The sequence below is a fragment of the Erinaceus europaeus genome, chromosome 3 (assembly GCF_950295315.1).
Source record: "Erinaceus europaeus chromosome 3, mEriEur2.1, whole genome shotgun sequence".
In the NCBI taxonomy this organism is placed as follows: domain Eukaryota; kingdom Metazoa; phylum Chordata; class Mammalia; order Eulipotyphla; family Erinaceidae; genus Erinaceus; species Erinaceus europaeus.
The window spans coordinates 131,864,240-131,889,090 of NC_080164.1; the positions used below are offsets into that span (position 1 = coordinate 131,864,240).

The 24,851-nt window shown below is 41.2% G+C and overlaps 1 protein-coding gene across 1 annotated transcript in view; it reads right to left on the bottom strand.

Moving 5' to 3' along the window:
- SCD5 (stearoyl-CoA desaturase 5) overlaps positions 1 to 24,851 on the bottom strand; it is a 185,424-nt gene that overhangs the window by 49,428 nt on the left and 111,145 nt on the right. Inside the window, exon 3 of the mRNA XM_007518509.3 lies at positions 3,637 to 3,842. Coding sequence (XP_007518571.1) covers positions 3,637 to 3,842 — 206 coding nt within the window. The remainder of the gene's footprint in view (positions 1 to 3,636; positions 3,843 to 24,851) is intronic.

Here is a 24,851-nt window from a genome sequence, read left to right on the forward strand (position 1 = left end):
CAATGGTGAGTTATCTGTGTATCTCAGAAGAGCTCTTCTTTTAAGTTCAGTGATTCTGGCCTTATTTGAATCTATGAATCTCTACGGTTTCTGAGAATGTTCACCCACACACCAGAGAAAGCTCATACCCCCTTTTAAATAGCAAAGTGTAATCAAAAGAAGGTTAAGCAAATAACCTAAGAGGTACTACTTACTGTAAACTGAATAGTTCTGATCCCCTGAAATTCCCAATGTTGAAACCTTACTTCCTAATGAGATGGTGATTGGAAGTTTGGGGTTGGGGAGGTGATTGTAAGGTTTGAGACCCCTATGAATGGGATGATTGTCCTTATGAAAGAGACCCCATACTCAGAAGGGGGAAGTGAGAAGCCATAAGGGTTGTGGCTCTAGTGCCCTACGGTGGAGCAGGATGATGGCATGTTTAAGGGTGAGATGGACTGATGGACTCCTAACTTGGAGAAATGTGGATAAATACATTTGCGTTAACAACATCAATGTAAACCACTATTCCCTCAATAAAACTGAAATTGAACAAGAGAGACTTAGAGAAAAAAAGGAAGGAAAAAAAAACAAAAAACAGGGAAATAGACCCCCAGAGAGTTCCCATGGCCTCTCTGTCTTGAAATAGTAAGAAGACAAACATCTGTGGACCAAGAAGTGGGTCCTAGCCAGAAACCAAATGTGCTTATCCCTTGATCTTAGACTTCCCAGTGTCCAAAATTGAGAAATAAATGTTGCTTAAGATTCCTTGTCTATGAAGTATTCTTGTCATCGTAATTTCAACAGACTAAGATGGTACTTTTATTCCCAACTTTCTATCTGTAATTTAACAGTTCTTCCCATAGGAATAGTAAAAGGCATGAGGCTAAATAACCTGTCAGGTTAGTTCTATGTCCTATGTTCTATGTCTAGTTCTATGTCCTATAGCACTATCCAGTCCTATGAAATGACCAACATTAAATATCCTTGTCTTTATCCTCATCTGGCTCAAGTCTCGTCTCTCAGGCCTTGGCTTAGAAGCTGCTTCCATCTGCAGGCTTTGCTTTACACATCAGCCTATATAGTGTGGTTAGGAGATCCTTCTCCATATTCCCATGGGGTCCTGTACCTCCCTATTATAGCACTCCTCCCACTAGAGTACTTGTGAATTAATCTGTTGACTCCTTGCTAACCTGAAAATTCTAAGGGAATAGAGAGTGGTGGTTAAAGTAGTGTCTTCATCACTGATTCCTAGTAGGAGCTCAAGGCACATGTGAGCTGATAATATGAGTGGATGGTTTATGACAGCTTTCAACACTAAACTGCTGATGAAAAAAATGCTCACCTTTGTCCCTCTGCCTGCACTCAGAAATAGTCTCTACCCTACCCTACTAGGAAAAGGTATGGATCAACCTGCCAACACCCATGTCCAGAGGAGAATCAATTACAGAAGCCAGACCTCCCACTTTCTGCACCCCATAATGACCCTGGGTACATACTTCTAGAGGGATAAAGAATAGGAAAGCTTCCAATGGAGGGGATGGGATACAGAACTCTGGTGATGGGAACTGTGTGGAACTGTACCCCTTACCCTATGGTCTTGTTGATCATTATTAAATAAAATTTAAAAAAAGAAAGAAAAGAAATAGTCTCTTGAAACATGGACTCTGCATACATACACACATAATAAATCAGATTACCACATTTTTTTCCCTCCAGGGTTATTGCTGAGCTCAGTGCCTGCACCATGAATCTACCGCTTCTGAAGGCCATTTTTTCCCCCTTTTGTTGCCCTTGTTGTAGCCTCGTTGTGGTTATTATTATTACCATTGTTGATGTCATTCATTGTTGGATAGGACAGAGAGAAATGGAGAGAGGAGGGGAAGAGAAAGATAGACAACTGCATACCTGCCTCACCACCTGTGAAGCAACTCCCCTGCAGGTGGGGAGCCGGGGGCTCGAACCAGGATCCTTACACCAGTCCTTGCACTTTGCGCCACGTGCACCTAACCCACTGTGCCACCGCCCTACCCCATGATTACCACACTTTTAAAGGTAAAGATTTTGGGGGGGTGAGTGACAGCACACCTGGTTGAGTGCACACATTGCAATGCACAAGGACCTGGGTTCAAGCCTCCAGTCCCCACCTGCAGAGGGAAAGCTTTGTAAGTGGTGAAGCAGTGTTGCAGATGTCTTTCTGTCTCTTAGCTCTCTGTCTCTCCCTTCCTCTCGATTTCTGACTGTCTCTATCCAATAAATAAAGATTAAAAAATGTAAAGATGTTTTTAAAAATGATTTTTTATGGCTGGAAAAACTCAAGATATTATACCTCTATCATTTCTCCTTGATAAAATAGAAGATCCTTTGCTTTCTGATCTGAGTTCTTCAAATTAATCTAAGACCTGACCGTCCCAAAGCATTATTAATTGTGTAACAATGCCATTTCTACAAATCTAATCATAGAGTCATAGTAAAATAAACTGAGACACTCAACATTGCATACGCACTATAACATGCAAAATGTGTATCTATATACATAAAGCATAGGAGATAAGCAGAATCTTGCAGATTTTCTTTAACAACCTTTAATATTTTACTCTCAAAATTATTTTGCTCTTAGTAAAAAAAAAAAATACAAAACAACAAACCACCGAACTGGTGATTGAAAACATTCTGTATTTTCTTCTGTGAAATTTTTAGCTATTAATAATACTGGGTGTTTTGACTGGTGGGTGTGTCCACCCAAAAGAGCTGTATTTAAGCATACCAGAAGACTGTATGGTGGAACCAACAGAAGCAGGGGGTGGAAGCATGCAGAATCCTCAGTATGTAACTGCCTGGATAAACATAGCAACCACTGGAAGACTCAGAAGCTCATCTGGGAGGGTATCTGTGTTGTCATGCTTACAACTCAGGTTTGAACCAATCCAACATTGCACTGGGGGAAGCTTCAGTACTGTGGTGTTTTTGTTTCTTTCCCTCAGTCTCTCTTTCTTTCTCAATCTCTCTCTCTCTCTCTCTCTCTCTCTGTATCTAAAAACATTGATTTAGAGCAGAGAAGCCCAGGTGATGACCAAAAATAAATAAATAAATAAATAAATAAATAAATAAAATAATTACTAGCCTTCTCTAAGCTCTTACTATGTGCTGAGTGTTTTCTTTTTAATTGTGCTCCATGAGGACTGCAAGAACGGTTGAGGAGATAGCACAGTGGTAGCACTCTGGACATGCAAGCCTGAGGCCTCAGTGGTTCCATGTTCAATCCTGGACACTGTCATTTGCCAGAATGTAATGGTGCTCTGGTCTCTGTCTCTCATGTGTGAAAAAAAACTCAGAACGAAGGAAGGAGGGAAGGAGGGAAGGAAGGAAGGAAGGGAGGGAGGGAGGAAGGGAGGGAGGGAAATAAATAAATTTATGAAACAGATATTATTGCTCTCATTTGCTAGTTGAAACTGAGCTCTGGTTAGAGTATGGAATCATTAGCTAGTACATGGAGGAATGAGAGTCCTATCCCAGGCAGTCTTTATGGTACAATATTTCTCATTAGTCTAGACTGGGGGAAACCAACACATTTGTTTCTAAGTCATACTTCCCACTGTGTTCTCTGTCTCTGGAAATGTGCCCTGAGGGAGCACTTGGTGAGGTTTGTTTACTTACTTCCTTTGGAACTGGACCACAGGATCAGCCAGCAGGTCAGTAACATCCAGCTTTCTCCCCTTCTCGATGACATCCCGATGCTTGCGGACAAACAGCCACCCGATGTGGGAAAAGAAGAAGCCCCTCCGGGCATTGTGAGGATCTGCATCGGTCTCTGAGTACTTGTGGTGGACCCGGTGGTCTCTGGACCACTCAAAGATGTCATTCTGCAGAGAGAATACAGACCTGGAGTGAGGAGACCCTGCACCCTGTGCCTTCTGAAATATCTGTGCCTCCCCTCCACCCACCCAAGTCCTCACCACTCACTTCCACTGTGTTCCAATCCTTAACCCACATCCCTTCAACTTTTGGTTCAGTCCTTGGGGCTGGGCTGGAGTGCTTTTCATCACAAGACAAAATCCTCACTCAGTGTTATCTCAGTGTCTGGAATGTGCCCACAGCAGGCATTTTAGGCTTACTGAGTAAACTAGAGGGAAACATGGGGGTGGGGTGGGGGGCAGCTTTGGTGTGAGTTGCTGAAGACTTCTGAGAGATCACTCATGTTAAGAAAATAGATTTGAGGGTTGGGTAGTCATGCACCTGGTTGAGCACACGTTTTTGCAATGTGCAAGGGTCTGGGTTCAAGCCCCTGGTCCCCACCTGCTTTGAAAGTGAAGCAGTGCTGTAGTTCTCTCTCTTTCTCTAAATTTCTAGCTGTATCTATCCAATAAACAGATAAAAAGAAGGTAATAAAATATTTAGAAAAAATAGATTTGAATTTCAGACTCCGCATTTTATGTCACCCGGGTTGTCGCTGTGGCTCAATTACTGCACAACTCCACCATTCGTTGTTTTTTTTTTTTTCCTTTCCTCTAAATAGAGGGTGAGACAGAGAGCTAGAAAAGGAGAGACAATGCAGCAATGCAATGCAACTCCACCACTTGTGAAGCTTCCCCACTCAGATGCTCCCTCCCATGTGGTTGCCTGGCGCTCAAACCCAGGTTCTCATGCATAGCATTCTACTAGGTGAGCCACCTGCCAGCCCCTCAGAATTAGTTTAGAGTTCTCATATGAGACTTTTAGTAAAGTCATGATTGACTAAGGAGAGTGGCAGCCTTGAGCATGACAGGGAGCTGGTCCTTGACCTGGATTTCTCTGTCTTCCTCCATCTCTGACAACCTTCATACCTGACTTTGTAGAGAGTAGGAAGCCAACTAGTATAAACCCAGATTTACAACACCAAGTCCGTGCAAAATACCAAAGGACAAATAATACTGTTTGAGAATGTGTGTGTCACTGACAGGGAGAATAGGGGACTTTGAGTTCTTGGCTGCAACTACTAAGTAGAAAAGCAGCAATGCCAGAGGGGGCAAAGCAGCATTCTCTGGAACCCACAGAGAGATCCCAAAGGAGCCTCTGGTGCCCAAGTAGAAGCACTAGATTTCCAAAGGGACAGATGGGGAAGGAGCTCAGGCATAAAAGAGGAGCACCATCCTGCAGACTATCTTGTAATGGGAGACAGTAAGGGGTGTCAGGAGGCTAGAGGTCCTTGCTATGCTATTAGGGGCAAGAACCAGAGGGGCTTGAAAGCTTATCTATAAGTTTGGGTAGGGAAGAGAGCATAACAGTTATGCAAAAGACTTTCATGCCAGAGGCTCCTAGGTCCCAGGTTTAATCCCCCATACCACCATAAGCCAAAGTTGAGTAGTACTCTGATTTAAAAAAAAAAAAAAAAAAGGAGTAGCAGCTGCTTTTGAAAATTGGTGGTGGTGCACTCAGTTGAGTGCACACATTACCATGCACAAGGATCCAGGCTTAAACCCCTACTCCCCACCTAAAAAGGAAGAGCTTCACAAGTAGTAAAGCAGGTCTTCAGATGTCTATCTTTCTCTCTCCCTCTCCAATTATTTCACCTCTCTCAATTTCTCTCCATCCTATTAGATAAAAAAAGAAAAAGAAAGAAAGCCCATCTATGGCTATGGGACAATGGGATTACTAGACTTTCATCTGTGGGTTTTTTGTTTTGTTTTTTTTAATCTGATACCTTTTTCAAAACATGGAGACTCACTCATATGTAATAAATAATTCTTGTTTAAAAAGCACTGATAACACAGATTTAGCTGACAACTAGTACTTTTGATAGGAAAATTGCTTTGAAAATTATATAAACTTACATAGTGGATAAGCTTTTTAAAAGATTATATTAGTAATTTAATAATCATCAGCAAAGTTGTGGGATAAAAGGGGGTACAATTCCACACAATTCCCACCATCAGAGTGTCATCTCCCATCCCTTCCATTAGAAGCTTCCTTATTCTTTATCCCTATAGGAGTATGGACCAAAGATCTTTATGGGGTGCAGAAGGTGGGAGGTCTGGTTTCTTCTGTAACTGCTTCTCCACTGGACCTGGGTACTGACAGGTGGATCCATACCCCCAGCCTGTTTCTATCTTTGCCTCGTGGGGTAGGATTCTGGGAAGGTGAGGTTTCAGGACACATTAGTGAGGTTGTCTGTCCAAGGAGTCAGGTTGGTGTCATGGTAACATCTGCAACTTGGTGGCTGAAAAGCATTAAAATATGAAGCAGAACAAATTGTAAGCAGGAACCTAAAGGTAACAATATAGTAGGTGAAATTTGGGGTCTTCATGTTGGAAGAAGCTAGGAAGTCTATTTTAGGTATATTCCAAGAGGCCCATGACTTTGCTAATTTTTGGCCTGAGCCTAATAGCTAGCATGGGCTAAAAGTATTATCTGGGAAGATGGTAGTCAGTGTTGGAAATAGGACTAAAGACCTGGATCAGGGAAGAAAATAGCTCCCAAATATGGGAAAAGTATATAAATACCGTTAACTGTAGATTCCATTGATCTGACGTAGAGCCCATATCTATCCATACTTAGCACAGGAGTCTGTGCAACCTCTGCATCCCCGCTGTTCTGAACTCACATTCCCTGGTCATAGCTAGGAACATTCAGGCTGCGTTCATTTCAGGACCCGTCTTTCTCAAGTGGCAGAGTATGTTGATCCAGCCTCTCTTCAGAGAGTGGGCAGTTTCTACCATTGTTGTTCTACATTGAGGACAAGGTTCTATAGAAGCCCACAAGAGCGTGTATGATGTTGTTCCTGATGGGAGATGACCAGTGATGGTGGAGAGAGGATTCTGTTAGAAGTCTATTCCATCATATCTGTGGGAATCCCAGGATTCCTTGACTATGACCCTGGTAGTGACCAAAACAGCCATCACTAAAAAGTACCAGTCACATACCCTTATCCAGCTTTTGTAGTCCTTAACTTTATCTGTCAGAGCTACGCTGTGAGTGATTGAAAGAAGTGAAATAGGAAGTAGGTGAGGAGAGTATCTAGTTCTAAGTAGAAAATATTTGATTACGTACTTTTCTTTTTTAGGTCTTTCTACTTGCTTGCTGTGCTTACTGAGTCACTGTGGACTATTGCACACTTTTACTTCAATGTATATATTTTCCCATAACTTATGCTTGCATGTGCATGTATGCCCTATCTCATGGTCTATATCTATATCTATAACTCTGCCAGAAGGTGTGCCACCTGAAATGGAAGTTAGGAGTCCTATGAGCTAGGAAAGGTCTCCCCTGTGTATTGGAGCTGGAATCTGACATCCTAGGCCTGGTGTCTCTGGACACAATTCAAAATGAAACATATCAAGGTGGACCTGGTTGCTTTGATTTGGTTGAGGTCATCAAATATACTATCAAATGGTATGGATCATAAAAAGCATAAAGGAAAATGAGCAAAGCCCCAGAGGTTCCATAAAAGATCTTACCATGATTTGTGTCATTTAATGCTATTTACAAATAACTATATCTTATATAATGATAAAACGAATTGCTTCTGGTAACCCTGATCAAAGATTATAGGTGATTTAATATTTCAGGAAAAAAGAAAATGTTATTATTTAAAATGCATTAATAATTTGAGCCCACTGTCAAAATTCAGTTTACTAATTTAGAACCCTAAGTGCTTAGATTGAAAGAATATATACTCAGAACTAAAGTCTATACATTAAAATAAACTTTTTTATTGCCTCTAGTGTTATTTCTGGGGTTCAGTGCTGGTACAATAATCTACTGCTCCTGGTGGTCATTCCCCCTACCCCTTTTTCCCTTATTTTTTGTGATATGACAGAGAGAGAGAGAGAGAGAGAGAGAGAGAGAGAGGAAGGTAGAAAAAGGGGCCAGATGGTGGTGCACCTGGTTGAGCACACATGTTACAATGCACAAAGACCCAGGGTCAACCCTCTGGTTCCCACTTGCAGGGGAAGAACTTTGCAAGTGGTGATCAGTGCTGCAGGTGTCTCTCTGACTCTCTGTCTTCCCCATCACTTTCGATTTCTGACTGTCTCTCTAATAAATAAAGATAAAAGAAAGAGAGAAAAGACATCTGCAAACCTGCTTCACCACTTTGAAGCATCCCCCTTACTGGTTAGGAGTGGGAACTCTAACCCAAGTCCTTGTCTCCCACCCAAGTACTAACCAAGCCTGACCCTGTTCAGTTTCTTTCTTTCTTTTTTTTTTTTCAAAGAGACTATTTTTTCTTTTTCTTTTTTTATTATTTATTTTCCCTTTTGTTGCCCTTGTTGTTTATTGTTATAGTTACTATTGTTGTTGCTGTCATTGTTGTTGGATAAGACAGAGAGAAATGGAGAGAGGAGAGAAAGACACCTGCAGACCTGCTTCACCGCCTGTGAAGTGACCCCTCCTGCAGGTGGGGAGCCGGAGGCTCGAACTGGTATTCTCACACAGGTCCTTGCACTTTGCGCCACGTGCGCTTAACCCGCTGCACTACTGCCGACTCCACCTGTTTAGTTTCTAAGATCAGATGAGAGAGAACCTGGGCCCTGTGCGTGGTAATGTGTGTCCGCAACCAGGTGCACCACCACCTAGCCACCACATAGTAGATACACTTTTAGAAAATGGTAATGGTATCTTAAAAGACTATTATCTAGTACTTTATTATGTTTTAATAGGAATTTGCTATTTCACAGATATTGATTGGCTTTATCCTACTGATGAGAAGGCCAAGAACTGTTTTATTCTCAGAGTTGTAACAGTTTAATAAAAAGGTGTAAAGGTGTTTAACTGAATTTTTGATTTCTCCAACTGACCCAATGCTGCTGGAACGCTAGGCAACCTATTCACAAAACACTACTAGAAAGCTTTTAAAATTCATTCAACCTTGGGTAATGCAACAGATAGAAAGGAGGTATAGGCCATAAACGTACATGCTCAGTTTTGAATTGAAGGGAGGAAAAGGTCCCCTGCAGTCTGTGTAGAGCAAAAAGTATAACCTGACTTGCTGTCCTAAGAAAGTGGTTTTAGATTTTACCAATGTATTTAAACACAGTTGTGGGGGAAAGTGAAAGCATGTATTATTTAGAACCAGGAGCTGGGAACATATCAAATGACAAACAAAACTACTGCTGTACAAAGAATAATATACTCCTTTTATTTTCATGTTTTATTCTTATCTCATTGCCCATCTGAACAGAGGAAGAAAGGCAAACGATTAGTCTGACCCCAAGGTCACAGGCGGCCTTAATTCTCCAAATGTTGGGAAGAAATTTTTTTTTTTTGTCACCACTGGAGCTTTATGTCAACTTTTTGAGCTAGCAATGGAGACCAAAAAAGACAGACAGAGGGAGAGAGGAAAAGCTTCCTCCAGTGTAGTGAAAGCTGAGCTCAAACCTGGATCATGTGCATGGCAAAGCAGGTGCATTACCTTGCTGACCCTCTCATTTTCTCATTAAAGGGTCACAATGGTAGTGATAGGTATGGTGAGTTGTATGTACATACACACACACACACACACACACACACACACACACACACAATTATGCTCCAAAATCTCTGTAATATTGTAAACCAATGTTAACTCAACTTTTTAAAAAAGTGGTAAAACAATAGTTTTATACAAACTCTTAAGTGGAGAGTTCCAATGACCTAGAAACATCATTCTCACAACATTATGCCTAATGCCACCACAACAAAAGCACAGTAATGAAGGCAAGATGGGAGGGAAGTGGGGGAGAGGAAGAGAGATTTATGTTGATTCCTATAATCTGGATACTTTCCAGAGAAGCTACATGGACTGTGAAAGTAGAATGAAACAAGGGTTTGGGCTATATTCCAAATAATCAAGCATAAAATAAAGTCCTTTGTTAGTGTTCATCTTTTGTTTTTATTTTCAAAGCTGAGACTAGTGAAACAGTGACTCAAAGAACAAGATGTAATCCCACAACAGTGCAGAGAGGGGACATGATTCACACATTCACTCTAGGACCTGTTTCTTCCCACCGGGTCTGCATTTTGCTTCTATGGAGTGACTAGGAATGTAGGCGGAAACAGAGAGGAAGAAACCAACAGGCGAGCAGCATCCGTGCCTGATGCAAAGCTTTGTGCTGCTCAGGTGCATTTGGTAGAATTCCCTTGTGAGCAAGGGAAGGACAGCAGATGGGGGGCTGGTTGAGAAGCCCCAGAAGGGAGTGAGTACAGTCAGTCAGTCATTGGGGTCAGGCAGTGGTTCACCTAGCTGAGTGCACACAGTACAGTTCTCAAACACCAGGGTTCAAAGGCCATGGTCTCCACCTGCCGGAGGAAAAGCTTCACAAGTGGTGAAGCAGGGCTGCAGGTGTTTCTCTGACTCTTTTCCTTTATCCCCCCCCACTCCCATTTCCATTTCTCTCTGCAATTTCTCTACCCAATAATAAATAAATAAGTAAAGAAAAAACAGCCAGTCACTGCCAGCACAGATACAAAAACACCTGATAATCTCTTTTCCACTCAGGGTTTACACAATGCTGATTGTTCTTGTCTAGAACTATGTGCACCAATCCATCATCTTCATTTCAAAAGGAAGAGAAAAAAATGGTGACAAATAGTCACCAATGAAGTGGTTCTCAGTGTGTCCATGTAGTCTGTTCTTACTTGAACTCAGTGGCACTACCAAAACCATAATACATTTTCAGGAGTCATTGGCCAGTGATTAAATTTACAACTAGAGTTTATACTTTTTTTTTATTGATACTAGGGTTATTACTGGGGCTCGATGGCTGCACAACAAATCCACCACTCCCAGCAGTCATATTTTCTTTCTACTTGACAGGACAGAGAAATTGAGAGGGAGGGAGGAAATAGAGAGAGAGAGAGAGACATAAAGAGAGACACTTGCGGCACTGCTTCACAGTTCATGAAGCTTCCACCCTGAAGATGGGGACTGGGACTTTAAACCTAGGTCCTTGCATATAGCAATATGCAAACCACTGCCCAGTAGCCTAGTTATACTGTAACCTAGTTATACCAGTAACCTAGTTACACTCAAGGTAGCTTCTGGTAGGCCACAGGCTTACTAACCCCATTGCCTTCAAAAGTGAACACTCACCACATTTACTCAAGTTCCTGAGAAAGAACTGAAATGGTACAGAGTATTAGTTCTAAGAGCCCCAGGCCCAGTCGAGAGGGGCGGCAGGAAAGGAACAGGAAACCAAGAGTGGGAGGTTTTATTACCTGAGAAGTTGTAGCATAGCTTACATGGTCCCATGCCTGAGGAACAGAATGCAAACCACAGATGCAATTAAGATTTCTCTGAGGACAGGCTGGGAGTATGTATCGACCTGTCAACTCCCATGTTCAGCAGGGAAGCAATTACAGAAGCCAGACCTTCAACCTTTCTGCATCCCACAATGATCTTGGGTCCATACTCCCAGAGGGTTAGAGAATAGGAAAGCTGGGAGTCAGGCGGTAGTGCAGCAGGTTAAGAGCACGTGGTACAAAGTGCAAGGACTGGCCTAAGGATCCCGGTTCAAGCCCCCGGCTCCCCACCTGCAAAGGAGATGCTTCACAGGCGGTGAAGCGGGTCTGCAGGTGTCTATCTTTCTCTCCTCCTCTCTGTCTTCCCCTCCTCTCTCCAAATCTCTCTGTCTTATCCAACAATGACGACATCAGTAACAACAACAATAATAACTACAACAACAATAAAGAAAAAAATAGGAAAGCTATCAGGAGAGTGGATGGGATACAGAGGTCTGGTGGTGGGAACTGTGCAAAGTTGTACCCCTCTTATCCTATGGTTTTGTTAATGTTTCCCTTTTTTAAGATTTTATTATTTATTAATGAGAAAGATAGGAGGAGAGAGAAAGAACCAGACATCACTCTGGCACATGTGCTGCTGGGGATTGAACTCAGGACCTCATGCTTGAGAGTTCAAAGCTTTATCACTGTGCCGCCTCCCAGACCACCATGTTTCCTTTTTATAAATAAAAAATTTAAAAAAAGATTTCTCTGAGTAGTCAATATAAAGAAATAATAACCTTAATCTTAATAATCAATTTGAATTTACAAAATACACTTCCAGTATTACTACATCAATATATAATTAGTATAATTATTTATTTATTTTTGCCAGAAGCCATTTCTCTGCTTGATAGAAGCTAAGCCTTGAAACAACAGAAGCCTTTGAGATAAGTTTCTAATTCCCGTAGGAAGGATGTTTGCCAGAAACTAAGTGACATACCATATAGTTATAGTGACATACCATATAGTTATAGTTTAACAGAAATAGTTGCAAGGGACCCTCCACCGCGATCTCTGCCTCCCCCTTCCCCCTATATGCTCCCCCTTTCCCGAAGCCTTAAAATGCCTGTGAACACAATAAAATTTTGCAGCTTGATCAGAAACCTGTCTTGCTGTCGTTCTTTCGTATCTCTTGTCCCTGTCATTCCAGGTCTTTAGGTTCCTAGCCCCTGTTCACCGCCCCGCTGGTTGGGGCATATTTTTACCACAGTGCGGCTCATCTCTATTAGTGATGTTAATGATTGAACCTGGGACATCTCAAGTGCAAGTCCTGCACACTCCCATTGTGATATCTCCCCAGTCCAGTATAAAAATATTAATAAGCTATTTTACAGGATTTTTATGTGCTGGATCTTTGAAATCAGATGTGCATTTTACACTGCTGGCACATTCTATGTCAACTATCAGAAGTTCAAGTGCTCAGTAGCCACGTGCGGCTGATAGCTACTATTTCAGAAAGGATAGGTCTGTTCAGGCTTGTACACTTTTCAATATTAACAATATTTTTTAAAGATTTTTAAAAACTCAGTGTTGTCTATTGGAAAGAGTAAAATTGACACAAATCATGCAGAGGGCAAATGGGGAACATAAGAGTTATATCTGTACATCTCTTTTAATACAGGGATTCATTTTCTTGAACTTTTCGCCAGGAAAAATCATGGTTCTGTGCAAAGATTTACCACAAGGATGCTCACAACAGTGATAACCTGGAAAAACCCTGGATTCCCAAATAAGAAATTTGTTTGGGTACCTTGTGATATATCAGTTAACAGAGAGAGAGAGAGAGAGAGAAAGAGAGAGAAAGAGTGTATGTATGTATGTGTGTGTGTGTGTGTGTGTGTGTGTGTGTGTGCGTGTGCGTATACATATACATAGAAAGTTTCCAGAGAAGAATATAAAAAATCTTAGGGTTACATCAGGTAAGTGAGATTAAGAGGTCAGGATATTCTTTTCTTTTTTTTAATTTTAAAGAACTTTTAAAGAATATATATTTATTTATTTTTCCTTTTGTTGCCCTTGTTTTTTTATTGTTGTTGTAATTATTATTATTGTTGTTATTTATGTCATCATTATTAGATAGGACAGAGAGGAATGAAGCAAGATGGGGAAGACAGAGAAGGGGAGAGAAAGATAGACACCTGCAGACCTGCTTCACCACCCGTGAAGCGACTCCCCTGCAGGTGGGGAGCCAGGGGCTCAAACCAGAGGCTTGAACCAGAATCCTTAGGCCGATCCACGTGCACTTAACTGGCTGTGCTATGGCCCGACTCCCTGGGATAAATATTCTTATGACATATGACTTATGTTCTGATTTTTATACTACTGTCTTTTACTGTATATATTTTTATATTTTAACCATACACAAGTTTTCTTATAAATAAGCATCATGAGACAGACAAAAATAAGTTTTTATTCTGTAATGAAATGGAAACAAGTTAAATTTATAAGTCTCTATATCCAGCTTCTGCCATCATCCCAGCAATAGCAAAATCTCTGTGAAGTGGTGAGACTCGTGTATTTATCCTGTCAATTAATAACTTTATACAGCACCTCTTCTCTCTGTGTTCTTATTAGCACTAAGAAACCAATCACACCTCATGTCTCATGTGTGACAGTGACCTTGCTGGAACCCATCCCTTATCTTGCACCTTTATGACCTCACTATCCATCAAAATGTCCCTAACAGGGGTCCCTGCTAAAAGTACAGAAAATGAAATTGATCATGTGGTGATTTTTTTCCCCATAAGCACAGCCTTTGAGTATTATTTTGGATCTAAGCAATTTCAAAAGCTCCAGTGAAACAGACTATAAAGCAACCTTTATAGAAACTATAGTTAGAACTACTTTCTCCCAACTTCCTGTTGTGTTCAAAATAAGGCTTTGAATTTAGCTATCTAAGTGGCATTCTAAGTGGCATTAGGAGAAGCTATATTTTAAGTTCCACATAATTTCCACTGGGTAACAAGATGAAGACGATGTGTAAATAGCACCCAGCTTGTACTGTTCAACAAATCTGAGACTAGAATCACTGATGGATGGCCTTTCCCCTAGCCTGGCTGCAAAACAATATTTGTTTCTGACCAGACACCAGTGTGGCTGTGGTGACCTCTAATTCATTTTCAGTGTCTGCTTTTGTGCCAAAGGAAGAATTTACCAGGTGGCTTGGCAATTCAGCCAAAGGGAACTGCACTCCTATTCATAATGCATCTTTGTTTTCAGTTAATAGTGGAAAAGAAACTAGAACAGACATGTCTACTTCAGGATGGGGGTGGATGGGAAGCGAGAGCATATGAAATTGTTTCCTAGAAGTGACTGGCAGGCTGCATGGGGAGCATTGTTTTCTATCAGAAAGGGAAAAAGACTATTGCCCCCACTCTACATGACCACAAGGCTTACTGCCATTGACCCTATCTCAAGAGTCAGGGCCTGGATTCAATCGCCAGTTCAGACTCCAACAATTTTCTGTTCAAATAGTTCAGAACATTCAGTGCTTTCCCTATTGTTGCTACCAGGTCAGCACTGACTGCCTTCCAGATAATGCTGACAACCTACACAAAGAGCCCAGAAAGTCCTCAAGGAGGGCCTGGCTAATGGTCTGGCAGACTCTGGTTTCCAGAGAGCAAGTCCCCACCTGTTGCCTGGCTGTCACAAGGTGTACAGCCTGGGCAGGATTCAGATGCTGGGCAAAGTATTGGAAAGTTAATTATAAAAACATTCTTCTTCTTCTTTTTTTCTTTTTCTTTTTTCTTCTTCTTCTTCTTCTTCTTTTTTTTTACAAAACTTAAATGTTTCAAGGAAAGAAAAAGGTGTTTCCTATTATTTACCCCTTTGTTCAAATCTCTTTTTTTATTTATAAAATGGAAATACTGACAAGACTATAGAATAAAAGGACTACATTTCTACACAATTCCCACCCCCAGAGCTCCATATCCAATCCCTTTCCTTGATAGCTTCCCTATTCTTTATCCCTCTGGGAGTATGGACCCAGGGTCACTGTGGGGTGCAGAAGGTGGAAGGTCTGGCTTCTGGAATTGCTTCCCTGCTGAACATGGGCATTGGTGAGTTGATCCACACTCCCAGCCTAGAATGCATTCAAATAAAACATTTTTTTCATTCTTTCCTTTTTGCCACCAGAGTTATCACTGAGGCTCAGTGCCTGAATAATCCTACTATTCCTAGAAGCCTTTTTTGCTTTTTTTTTTTTTTTTACAAAGGTGAGAGACAAAAAAAAAAGATAGAGAGGGAAAGAGAGAAGGAGAGAAACATGGAAAGGAGAAGCTACACCTGCAGTACTGCTTCACTGCTTGTGACGGGATGCATTGGATCGACCTTCTCGTGGTGCATCCCGTGAGTACCCATTCATTGGGGAAACTGACGATCCTTCCTAGCCGACTGAATCCACATGGATCCCAGTCACTTTCAAAGCCAGCAACAAGCAGCTCCTGACAGCTTTCAACCTGACGCTGTTGACTGGCTACGGAAGAAGGGCAAACGCTAGAAGAAGAAGAACTGCTTGTGGGGACTGAGGGCTTGAACCAGGTCCTCATACATGGTGATGTGTCCACTCTACTGTGCAAGCTACTAGCCAGCCTTGACTCTTATACCTTTTAAAAACACCTTTTTGACACGTGCTTTTTAGCAGCTTGGCTAGTCTCCTAAGCTCATTTTCCTTCATTCAATGAGTTACATTTGATGGGGGGGGGGGGGCAGACTAGAGGGTGTGACAGTCCAGTAGCAGTGGACAAACTTACTCTGAGATTTTGGTTTTTAAAAACCACTCTCCATTGAAAGGAGACAGGAACAGGGCAGGAAAAGTTCAGGAGGAACTGATATGTTTTGTTGTGCCAGAAAATAAGCAAGTTTCAGAAAAAAATGATGAAGATGTGTCATAAAGGACATGAGTCTATCTATAGTATCTCCCACTAAACAGATTGAGACAATGTGAGTGTTTAGATAAACAACAGTAGTGATGGATTAAAATCCATCTAGCATAATAAGAATTTATGGGTCCACAATCCATAACTAAATAAGATACTTGTCTATCAATAAGGATAGCAGTAATGAAACTAAAATATCTCCTTAATGCCAATGTTATGATAATCAACTAATTCAGGCAAGTGTCACCAATGTCTACCAAAACTACTAAGTAAAAGGTTAATGAAGAAAAATAAATCTTGACTCATAGCACCTCTGTATAAATTGCTCTGTAATTACAAATGGAAAATAGTGAACTTGCAGTAGAGAAACATGGCTGACACAGCCTGGAGCAAGTGGTCAATGCTCATAACACTGAAACATGATACTGCTGTTCTATGCCTTTTGCTCAGTGCTAAAGTTTCAGGGAGACCAGAAAGACAGCTCACTGAGCACTGATTTGCTGCACATGAAGCCCTGAGTTTGAGCCTCATTCCACATGAGAGCACTATGAATGGCACAGGTGGAGCTCCATGCATGAAGTGGCGCTATTACATCTTTCTCCTCTCTCTCTTTGCCTGTCTGTCCTTTTCTATCTCTTAATAAATAAAGAAAATAAATAAATAAATAAATAAGTAAATATTGGGTAGAGGAGGTCACTAAACAGTATCATGCATGTGTGAAACTTTGATTTCATTTCTTAGCACTGCATAAAATAACATTAAAAAATACCAATGACTCAAATCATAAGTCTAATATCCCTAGCACAAATAAGAACATATAAACAAACAAAAAAACTGGCCTGAGCATTTGAAAAAAAATGTCAGCATCATAAATTCAAAGACCAAGGAATCATTCCAGATGAAAGAAAGCTAGAGAGACATTACAACTCATTGTCACATGTGATCTTAAGTTGGCCCTTGGGCTAGATTATAGGATATAATATTGTCAGATTCCCCTGGCTTGGTGCATTACAGTGAAAATATCTTTTTTATTTGGAAATACACAATGAAGTATTTATAGACAAAAGGAAGACTTAGTATGGGGGCCAGGTGGTGGTGCACCTGGTTGAACGCACATGTTACAGTGCGCAAGGACCCAGGTTCAAGCCTCTGGTCCCCACCTGCAATGGGAATGCTTCACAAGTGGTGAAGCAGTGCTGCAGGTGTCTCTCTGTCTCTCTCCCTATTGCCCCCTTCCCTCTCAACTACTGACTGTCTATCCAACAAATAAAGATTAAAAAAAACTTAAAAAAAATAAGACTTAGTTTCACAAAAGTAAAGACACTTATCTTACAAGAATAAGGCAAACTTTCAAATGACAGAGAAGAATAACATAGAAGGATGCACATACACACACATGGAAGGAGAGAATGATAAAGTAAAGGAAGCAGTATGTTCACAACTGGACAATCTAGATGAGAGCCTGAAGGAATACTTCATTGTACTTTCACAATTTTATTTTCTGTCAGTTGGATAATATTTCAAAACATGGCATTAAAACTGAAAAGAAAAATATTAAGGACATCTTTGTTCAAAATTTCAAATGACTCCTTTCCACTCCATTTCTACTTCACTACCCTTATTTAGGCTTTCTTCAATTTATTTGGCTTCCTGTGAAGAGCCTTCTAAAGCTTCTGGACCTCTACTCTATTCTCCTCCATACAGCATCTAGTACTAAGACCCAGTCTCCTGCATGCCCTTGCTCCCCCAATACCTATTATTCACCAGCTTATTATCTGACGAACTCCCCAAATTACTTTTCTCATCAAGTCTAGCCATTTCTTCTTAGGCAATTAAAGAGCTTCGTCTGGCCTGATCATTCTTATCATTCTCACTTTACTTATTCTTCAAATTGACAAATATTTGCTGACAGTTGTTATGTACTAGGAGATGAAGAAGGGTAATCAAGGCTTTGTTCTCAGGGAGCTGACATAATTTTGGGGAGAAAGAGAGAAAGGAGGAGAGTTTAAAAAGGAGAGAGAAAGAGAGAGATTCCAAAGCACCAATGCACTATCCACAGAGTTTCCTTGGCACTTTCCATGGTGTGGTGGTTAGAAATCAAGCCCAAAGCTTCTCAGATGAGAATGTGGGTAGTCTGCCCACTAAACTATTCCCCAAGTCTAGGATTTTATACTTCATAGAGGAGACAAACATGAAATCAACATAAAATAATCTTAGAATAGGGTTAATTCTATGAAGCAAATCATTAATCTATATGTGCAAGGAGTACAGAGAGACAAACAAGGACTTTCTAATCAGTTCATTTCAGTTACAGAGAGCCAACATTAAGTGAAGAAGGAAACTGTCCCAGGTATAGGGAAGGGCCAGGCACAGTCCGGGAAATGAGTGAGGGTTACTGTATGGAGTATGTAGAATGAGTGGGGGTAGGCAACAGTAACACAAGAGAAGACTGAGCGCTACTGCAGATTATTAAAGAATATAATTGTTCTTTGTCCCTGGTGGCACCTGGCACAGAGTTTTGGAAACTTAGAAATTCTGGGGGCCAGGCAATAGCACCACAGGTTAAGCATACGTGGCATGAAGCACAAGAACCGCCATAAGGATCCCGGTTCAAGCCCCGGGCTCCCCACCTGCAGGGGGGGGGGTTGCCTCACAAGTGGTGAAGCAGATCTTCAGGTGTTCATCTTTCTCTCCCCCTCTCTGTCTTCCCTTCCTTTCTCAATTTCTCTTTCTCTTCTTTCCAGCAATAACAGCAAGGGCAACAAATGGGAAAAATGGCCTCCAGAAGCAGTGGATTTGTAGTGCAGGCACCAAACCCCAGCGATAACCCTGGAGGCAAAAAAAAAAAAAGAAAAGAGAGGCCAGGTGGTAGTGCACCTGGTTGAGCACACATGTTACAGTGCGCAAGGACCCAGGTTCGAGCCCCTGGTCCCCACCTGCAGGGGAGAAGTTTCATAAGTAATGAAGCAGTGCTGTAGGTGTCTCTGTCTCTCACCCTCTCTATCCCTCCCTTCCCTCTTGATTTCTGTCTCTCTCCAATAAATAAATAAAGATAATAAAATTTAAAAAAATTCTGAGATACTTGACATGTCTTTGTTATGTTACTGAGATAGTGTCAGGATGAATCACTAGATAGTTGTAGATTCAGAGTTGGTCACCAGAAAGAGTCACATGATGAGGGGGCTAGCACTTGGGATGGAGAAAGGGACTGGGGATGGAGATCCATCACATGGCCAGTGATTTCCTCAATCATGCCTCCAAGATGAAATCCCAGTGAGAACTCTAAATGTTGAGATTTAAAATTCTTTGTTGGCAAATCGCTGATTTACAAGAAAGGTGATTCACACTGATTCATAGGCAGACAGTGAAAGTCTTGGGTCAGGGATCTTCACACACTTTACCTAATAGTCCACTTTTGGTCCATTCCAAAGCCAGTCAATTTCCTTCCGCCCAAAGACTTAGTTTTTTATCTAGCCAGATTCCAAAAGAGTATGTTATGACTATTCCTCTCACCCTATCTTTGCTCATCTAGCTCCACTGTCTCCCCCCAGTTCTTTCTCATCTATGCAAACCCTCTTTACCTTCTAAATTTAAAATTCCCTTTCTGCATCAAGCTTTCTCCAACTACCCCTAATCACATTCATATTTTCTGGGTGTTGGTATGCAGTTTTTGAGCAATTTAATTCCATAGTATCTTATGAAAGTCTTCACTATAGGGAAGTTTAGTCAGCTGTACCAGAGCATAAGCTCCTTGTGATAAGAGGCATTTCTCGTACATCTCTTAGGAACCTCACAGGCACAGGGAATCAACTAGCAGATTTACATAAAAGCCATAGAGGGTCAGTAGGAACAGATGAAAATAATATAACGTGCCTGCCTTCTAAAAGAGTTTTTTTTTTTTTTCCTCCTCCAGGGTTATTGCTGGGCTCGGTGCCTGCACCACAAATCCACCGCTCCTGGAGGCCATTTCTTTTCCCCCTTTTGTTGCCCTTGTTGTAGCTTCGTTGTGGTTATTATTATTGCCCTTGTTGACGCAATTCGTTGTTGGATAGGACAGAGAGAAATGGAGAGAGGAGGGGAAGACAGAGAAGGGGAGAGAAAGACAGACACCTGCAGACCTGCTTCACCGCCTGTGAAGCGACGCCCCTGCAGGTGGGGAGCCGGGGGCTCGAACCGGGATCCTTACGCCGGTCCCTGCGCTTTGCGCCACATGCGCTTAACCCACTGCGCCAACGCCCGACCCCCCTAAAAGAGTTTTTTAATGCAAGGCTAGAAATTCCTTTAATTTTTCCTGTTAATTAAAATTGTTGATTCAATGACTCTTGCAGCTTTCATCATTTTGTAGCTAATAAAGTATGCTAAGCAGCACCTCTGAAATATCCCTGTGATTAGAGCTCTGGCTGGTGCTAGCTGGAAATAGGGCAGGGTGTTTGAAAACCTGAACCATGATAAATAAGATGATGAAAATAAGGGATGAAAAATAGCTCATTACATAAGGGGACAGGGGAGGCAGTTAATTGAAAGCCCCAAAGTTTCTGTTAGGTCTAGTTTTATTTAGCATCTTCAATAATGACATTTTGCTCATAGTATTTCTGGTTGGTACTAATTTAGAAGGTGTTACAGACATCACTGAGGACAGGAAAATGACACAGATGGATATAAAGAAGTTAACAGTATGAACAGAAATTATCACAATGAGATCTGATTTAAGAAAAAGGCACGTGAAGGCAGCTGGGAGAGAAATCATCAAAAAAGCAAAATAATCAGTGGGCCGGGAAACCTAGAAAGCAGTCACAGAGGAGCATCTGTCAGGACAGCCGGGGAATAAACAAGCCACGACAACATGCTAGCTCAGCCCAAATGGTTTGCAGCAGGTAGAAAAGGAAGGAGCTCATCAAGGAAGTGCACTTGGACAGTTTCCTTCATAAACATTTTTTTGGAAACAATGTAAGAAAATAAAAAGAAAACAAAAGAATATATTCAAAACATGGGGCCTTAGTTTCCTCAGCCGTTAGAAAAGAGATATGGGGAGACAGGCGGTAGCTCAGTGAGTTAAGCGCAGGTGGCGCAAAGCTCAAGGACCAGTATAAGGATCCCAGTTCGAGCCCCTGGCTCCCCACCTGCAGAGGAGTTGTTTCAGGTCTGCAGGTGTCTATCTTTCTCTCCCACTCTCTGTCTTCCCTTCCTCTCTCCATTACTCTCTGTCCTATCCAACAACAACGACAGCAATAACAACAATAATAACTACAACAATAAAAACAAGGGGAATAAATAAAATAAATATTTTTAAAAAGAGAGGGAGAGATCTGACTTGGCATCTAACATCCTCTAGCTTCTTGGAGAGGAAGAGAATGGCCAGGGGAGAGGGAAGACAGAAGGAAATAATGTGCTTGGAAACAGGTTTCAGAATAGACTCTAATTTGATAGAACTGAATGTGGAATTCATCTTAAGCAAAGGTACTTTTCAACATAGATGTGGAATCACATTAGCATAGAAAATCTGGTAGCTATTTGTTTACAAAAATACCCCTTTTTGCCCAATATTTCTTCTGTTTGTTTGGTTTTGTTGTTGTTTTGGTTTCATTGCCACCAGGGTTATTGCTGGGGCCCAGTGCCAGCACTATGAATTCATCACCATTCCCAGAAGACATTTTTCCTTTTTTTTTTTTTTGGTTGTTGTTGCTCTTTGTTTTGTTTTGTTTTGTTTTTGTTTTCTTTTTGGTTTCATTTGGCAAGACAGAGAGAAGTTGAGAGGGGTAGGCACACCTGTAGATGTGTTTCACCACTCGTGAAGAGTCCCCCCTGCAGGTGAGGACCGGGGACTTGACTTCAGGTCCTTCCACATGTTAGTATGTACACTTAACCTGGTGCACCACCACCTAATTCCTTGTTTATTTTTTATTTCCACTAGTATATGCTCAGTGCCTTGCACATGGTAAGGCATGCATTCTACCAGATGAGCTATCTCCTGGCCCCTACTTTCCACTTAGAGGTAAGAAATGGAAAGAAGCAAGGCTTTATTTATTTATTTATTTATTTATTAGATAGAGACAGAGAGAAATTGAGAGGGAAGGGGTAAGATGGAGAGGGACAGAGACAGAGAGACACCTGCAGCACCACTTCACCACTCATGAAGCTTTCCCCCTGTAGCTAGGGACCTAGTTTTGAACCTGGGTCCTTGCACACTATAATGGTGTGCCACCACCCAGCCCCTGAAACAAGGCATTATAACCTGTCCAGGGATAGGCAGGCATCAGTAACAGAAGGGATTCAAGTGCAGAGGTCACCCCGTCACCCCCTCACTGTGATATCCTGAAGGAGGAGGAAGAAGGTAGGAGAAAAAGAGAGGGGAAACAGCGGAAATATGTGACAATTTCAAACATTAATGGCTGACACCACATCACAGGCCCAAGAAGTTTAGAAAGAACAAGGAAGAATAAACATATTCCCTCCAAAAGATATATTCTTAGGAATATTATATTCAAGCTGCAAGAAATCTTGAGAAAAATTGGGGGCATTTTCCTGATAGACAAGCAAGAATAAGAATCATACTTTAGGGTTGTATTGTTAAATGGGAATCTGGGGAATGTTATGCATGTACAAACTATTGTATTTACTGTTGAATGTAAAGCATTAATTCCCCAATAAAGAAAGAAATTATTAAAAAAAAAAAGAATAGGAAAGTTATCAGGGGAGGGAACAAGATACAGAGTTCTGGTGGTGGGAATTGTGTGAAGTTATACCCCTCTTATCCTATGCTTTAGTCAATGTTTCCTTTTTATAAATAAAATTTTTTTTAAAAAAGAAAAAAAAAGAATCATACTTTAATTACCTTAAGAGTAAATAAGAAGGCATGGTCTGAATTATTTTAAAGTTGAAAGAAAAACTCACAAACCTATAATTCTGTACTCAGAAAAGTTATTCTTTAGATATGAGCAAGAAACAAATACTGTCTCTGACAAGGCTGAAGGAATTTATAACCAATAGACTTGCCTCACAACAAATGACAGAAGTTATTTAGAAAAGAAAATGTCATAGGTTAGAAACTCAGAAACAAAATTAAAGAAAGTATGGAATTAAGAGAATGAAAAACTATACATGAAATAAACTATTTATCTTAGTCTTAATTTTTCTAATAGAAAAGTTTGTTCAAAAAGCAATTACAGGAATGTATTTGGTGAACACAGCATGTGGGCAAGTGAATAACAGCAATGTCATGGGGACAGGAAGAAGGAACAGGGAATATTTTGTTATAAGGCTATTGTATTACTGTAAAGTGACATAGTCAGGGAATCCTTGGATTCCTATACAAATATGATTAACCTAGACCTCTAACAGATCCTTCTCTCCACCATCACTGGTCATCTCCTCAGGAACAACATCATAAACTCTCTTTTTGGTCTCTACAAGACATTGCCCCCAATGCAGAACAACAGTGGTAGAAATTCCCCACCCTCTGAAGGGAGGCTGGGTCAACATAGTCTGACACTTAAGGAAGATGGGCCCTGTAATGAGTGCAGCCTAAATTGTTCCTAGCTGTGACCATGGAATGCAAGCTCAGACTGACAGGGATGCAGAGGTTGCACAGGCTCCTGTGCTAAATAGGAATAGACATGGGCCTGAGATCAGATTGGTCGGGTTTACAGCTAATGGGACTTTTCCCATATGTGGGAGCTTCTCTTTGTCCTTATCCAATTTTCTAGTCCTATGCTCAACTCTGACACCATATTCCCAGACAATACTACTAGTCCACTTACATGTTGGGCTCAGTCAAAAATTAGTAAAGTCATGGGTCCTTTGGAATATACCTAAGAGAATTCCTAGCTCCTTCCAACATGAAGACCCCAAATGTCATCTGCTATACTTTTACCTGTCGGTTCCTGATCATTAAATAGATTATTCTGCTTTGTGTCTTTTTTTAATTTATTTATAAAATAGAAAATATCAACAAAACCATAGGATAAGAAAGGTAAAATTCACACATTTCCCACCATCAGAATTCCATATCTCATCCCCTCCACTGAAATCTTTCCTATTCTTTATCTCTCTAGGAGTACGGACCCAGGATCATTATGGGGTGCAAAAGATGGAAGGTCTGGCTTCTGTAATTGCTTCTCAGCTGAACATAGGCATTTTCAGGTCAATCCATACTCCCAGCCTGTTTCTATCTTTCCCTAGTAGGACAGGGCTCAGAAGAGATGGTTTTATATCTTAATGCTTTTCAGCCACCAAGTTGCAGATGCTACCATTACACCAACCTGACTTCCCTGGACAGATAACCTCACCAATGTGTTCTGGAACCCCACCTCCCCAGAACCCTACCCTACTAGGGAAAGATAGAAACAGGCGGGGGGATAAGTCTCCAAAGGGATATTGGGGTATCCTGCCCTGCCACTAGAAGAAGACTGGTTCTGAAATGAATGCAGCCTGCAATATTCCCAGATGTGACCATGAGCTGCAAGCTCAGATCAGTAGGGACTCAGAGGTTATACAGGCTCTGGTGCAATATACGCCCTGGGTCAGGTAGATGGAGGTAATTGCATCCACAGGATTTTTTAAAGAATGGGAGCTACTCACTGCCCTAATACAACTTTCTAGCCCTTTTCTCTACTCTGACACCATTTTCTTTTTCTTTTTCTTTTTTTTTTTTTAACCAGAGCACTGTTCAGCTCTGGCTTATAGTGGAGCGGGGGACTGAACCTGGGACTTTGGAGCCTCAGGCATGAGAGTCTGTTTGCATAACATTATGCTATCTAC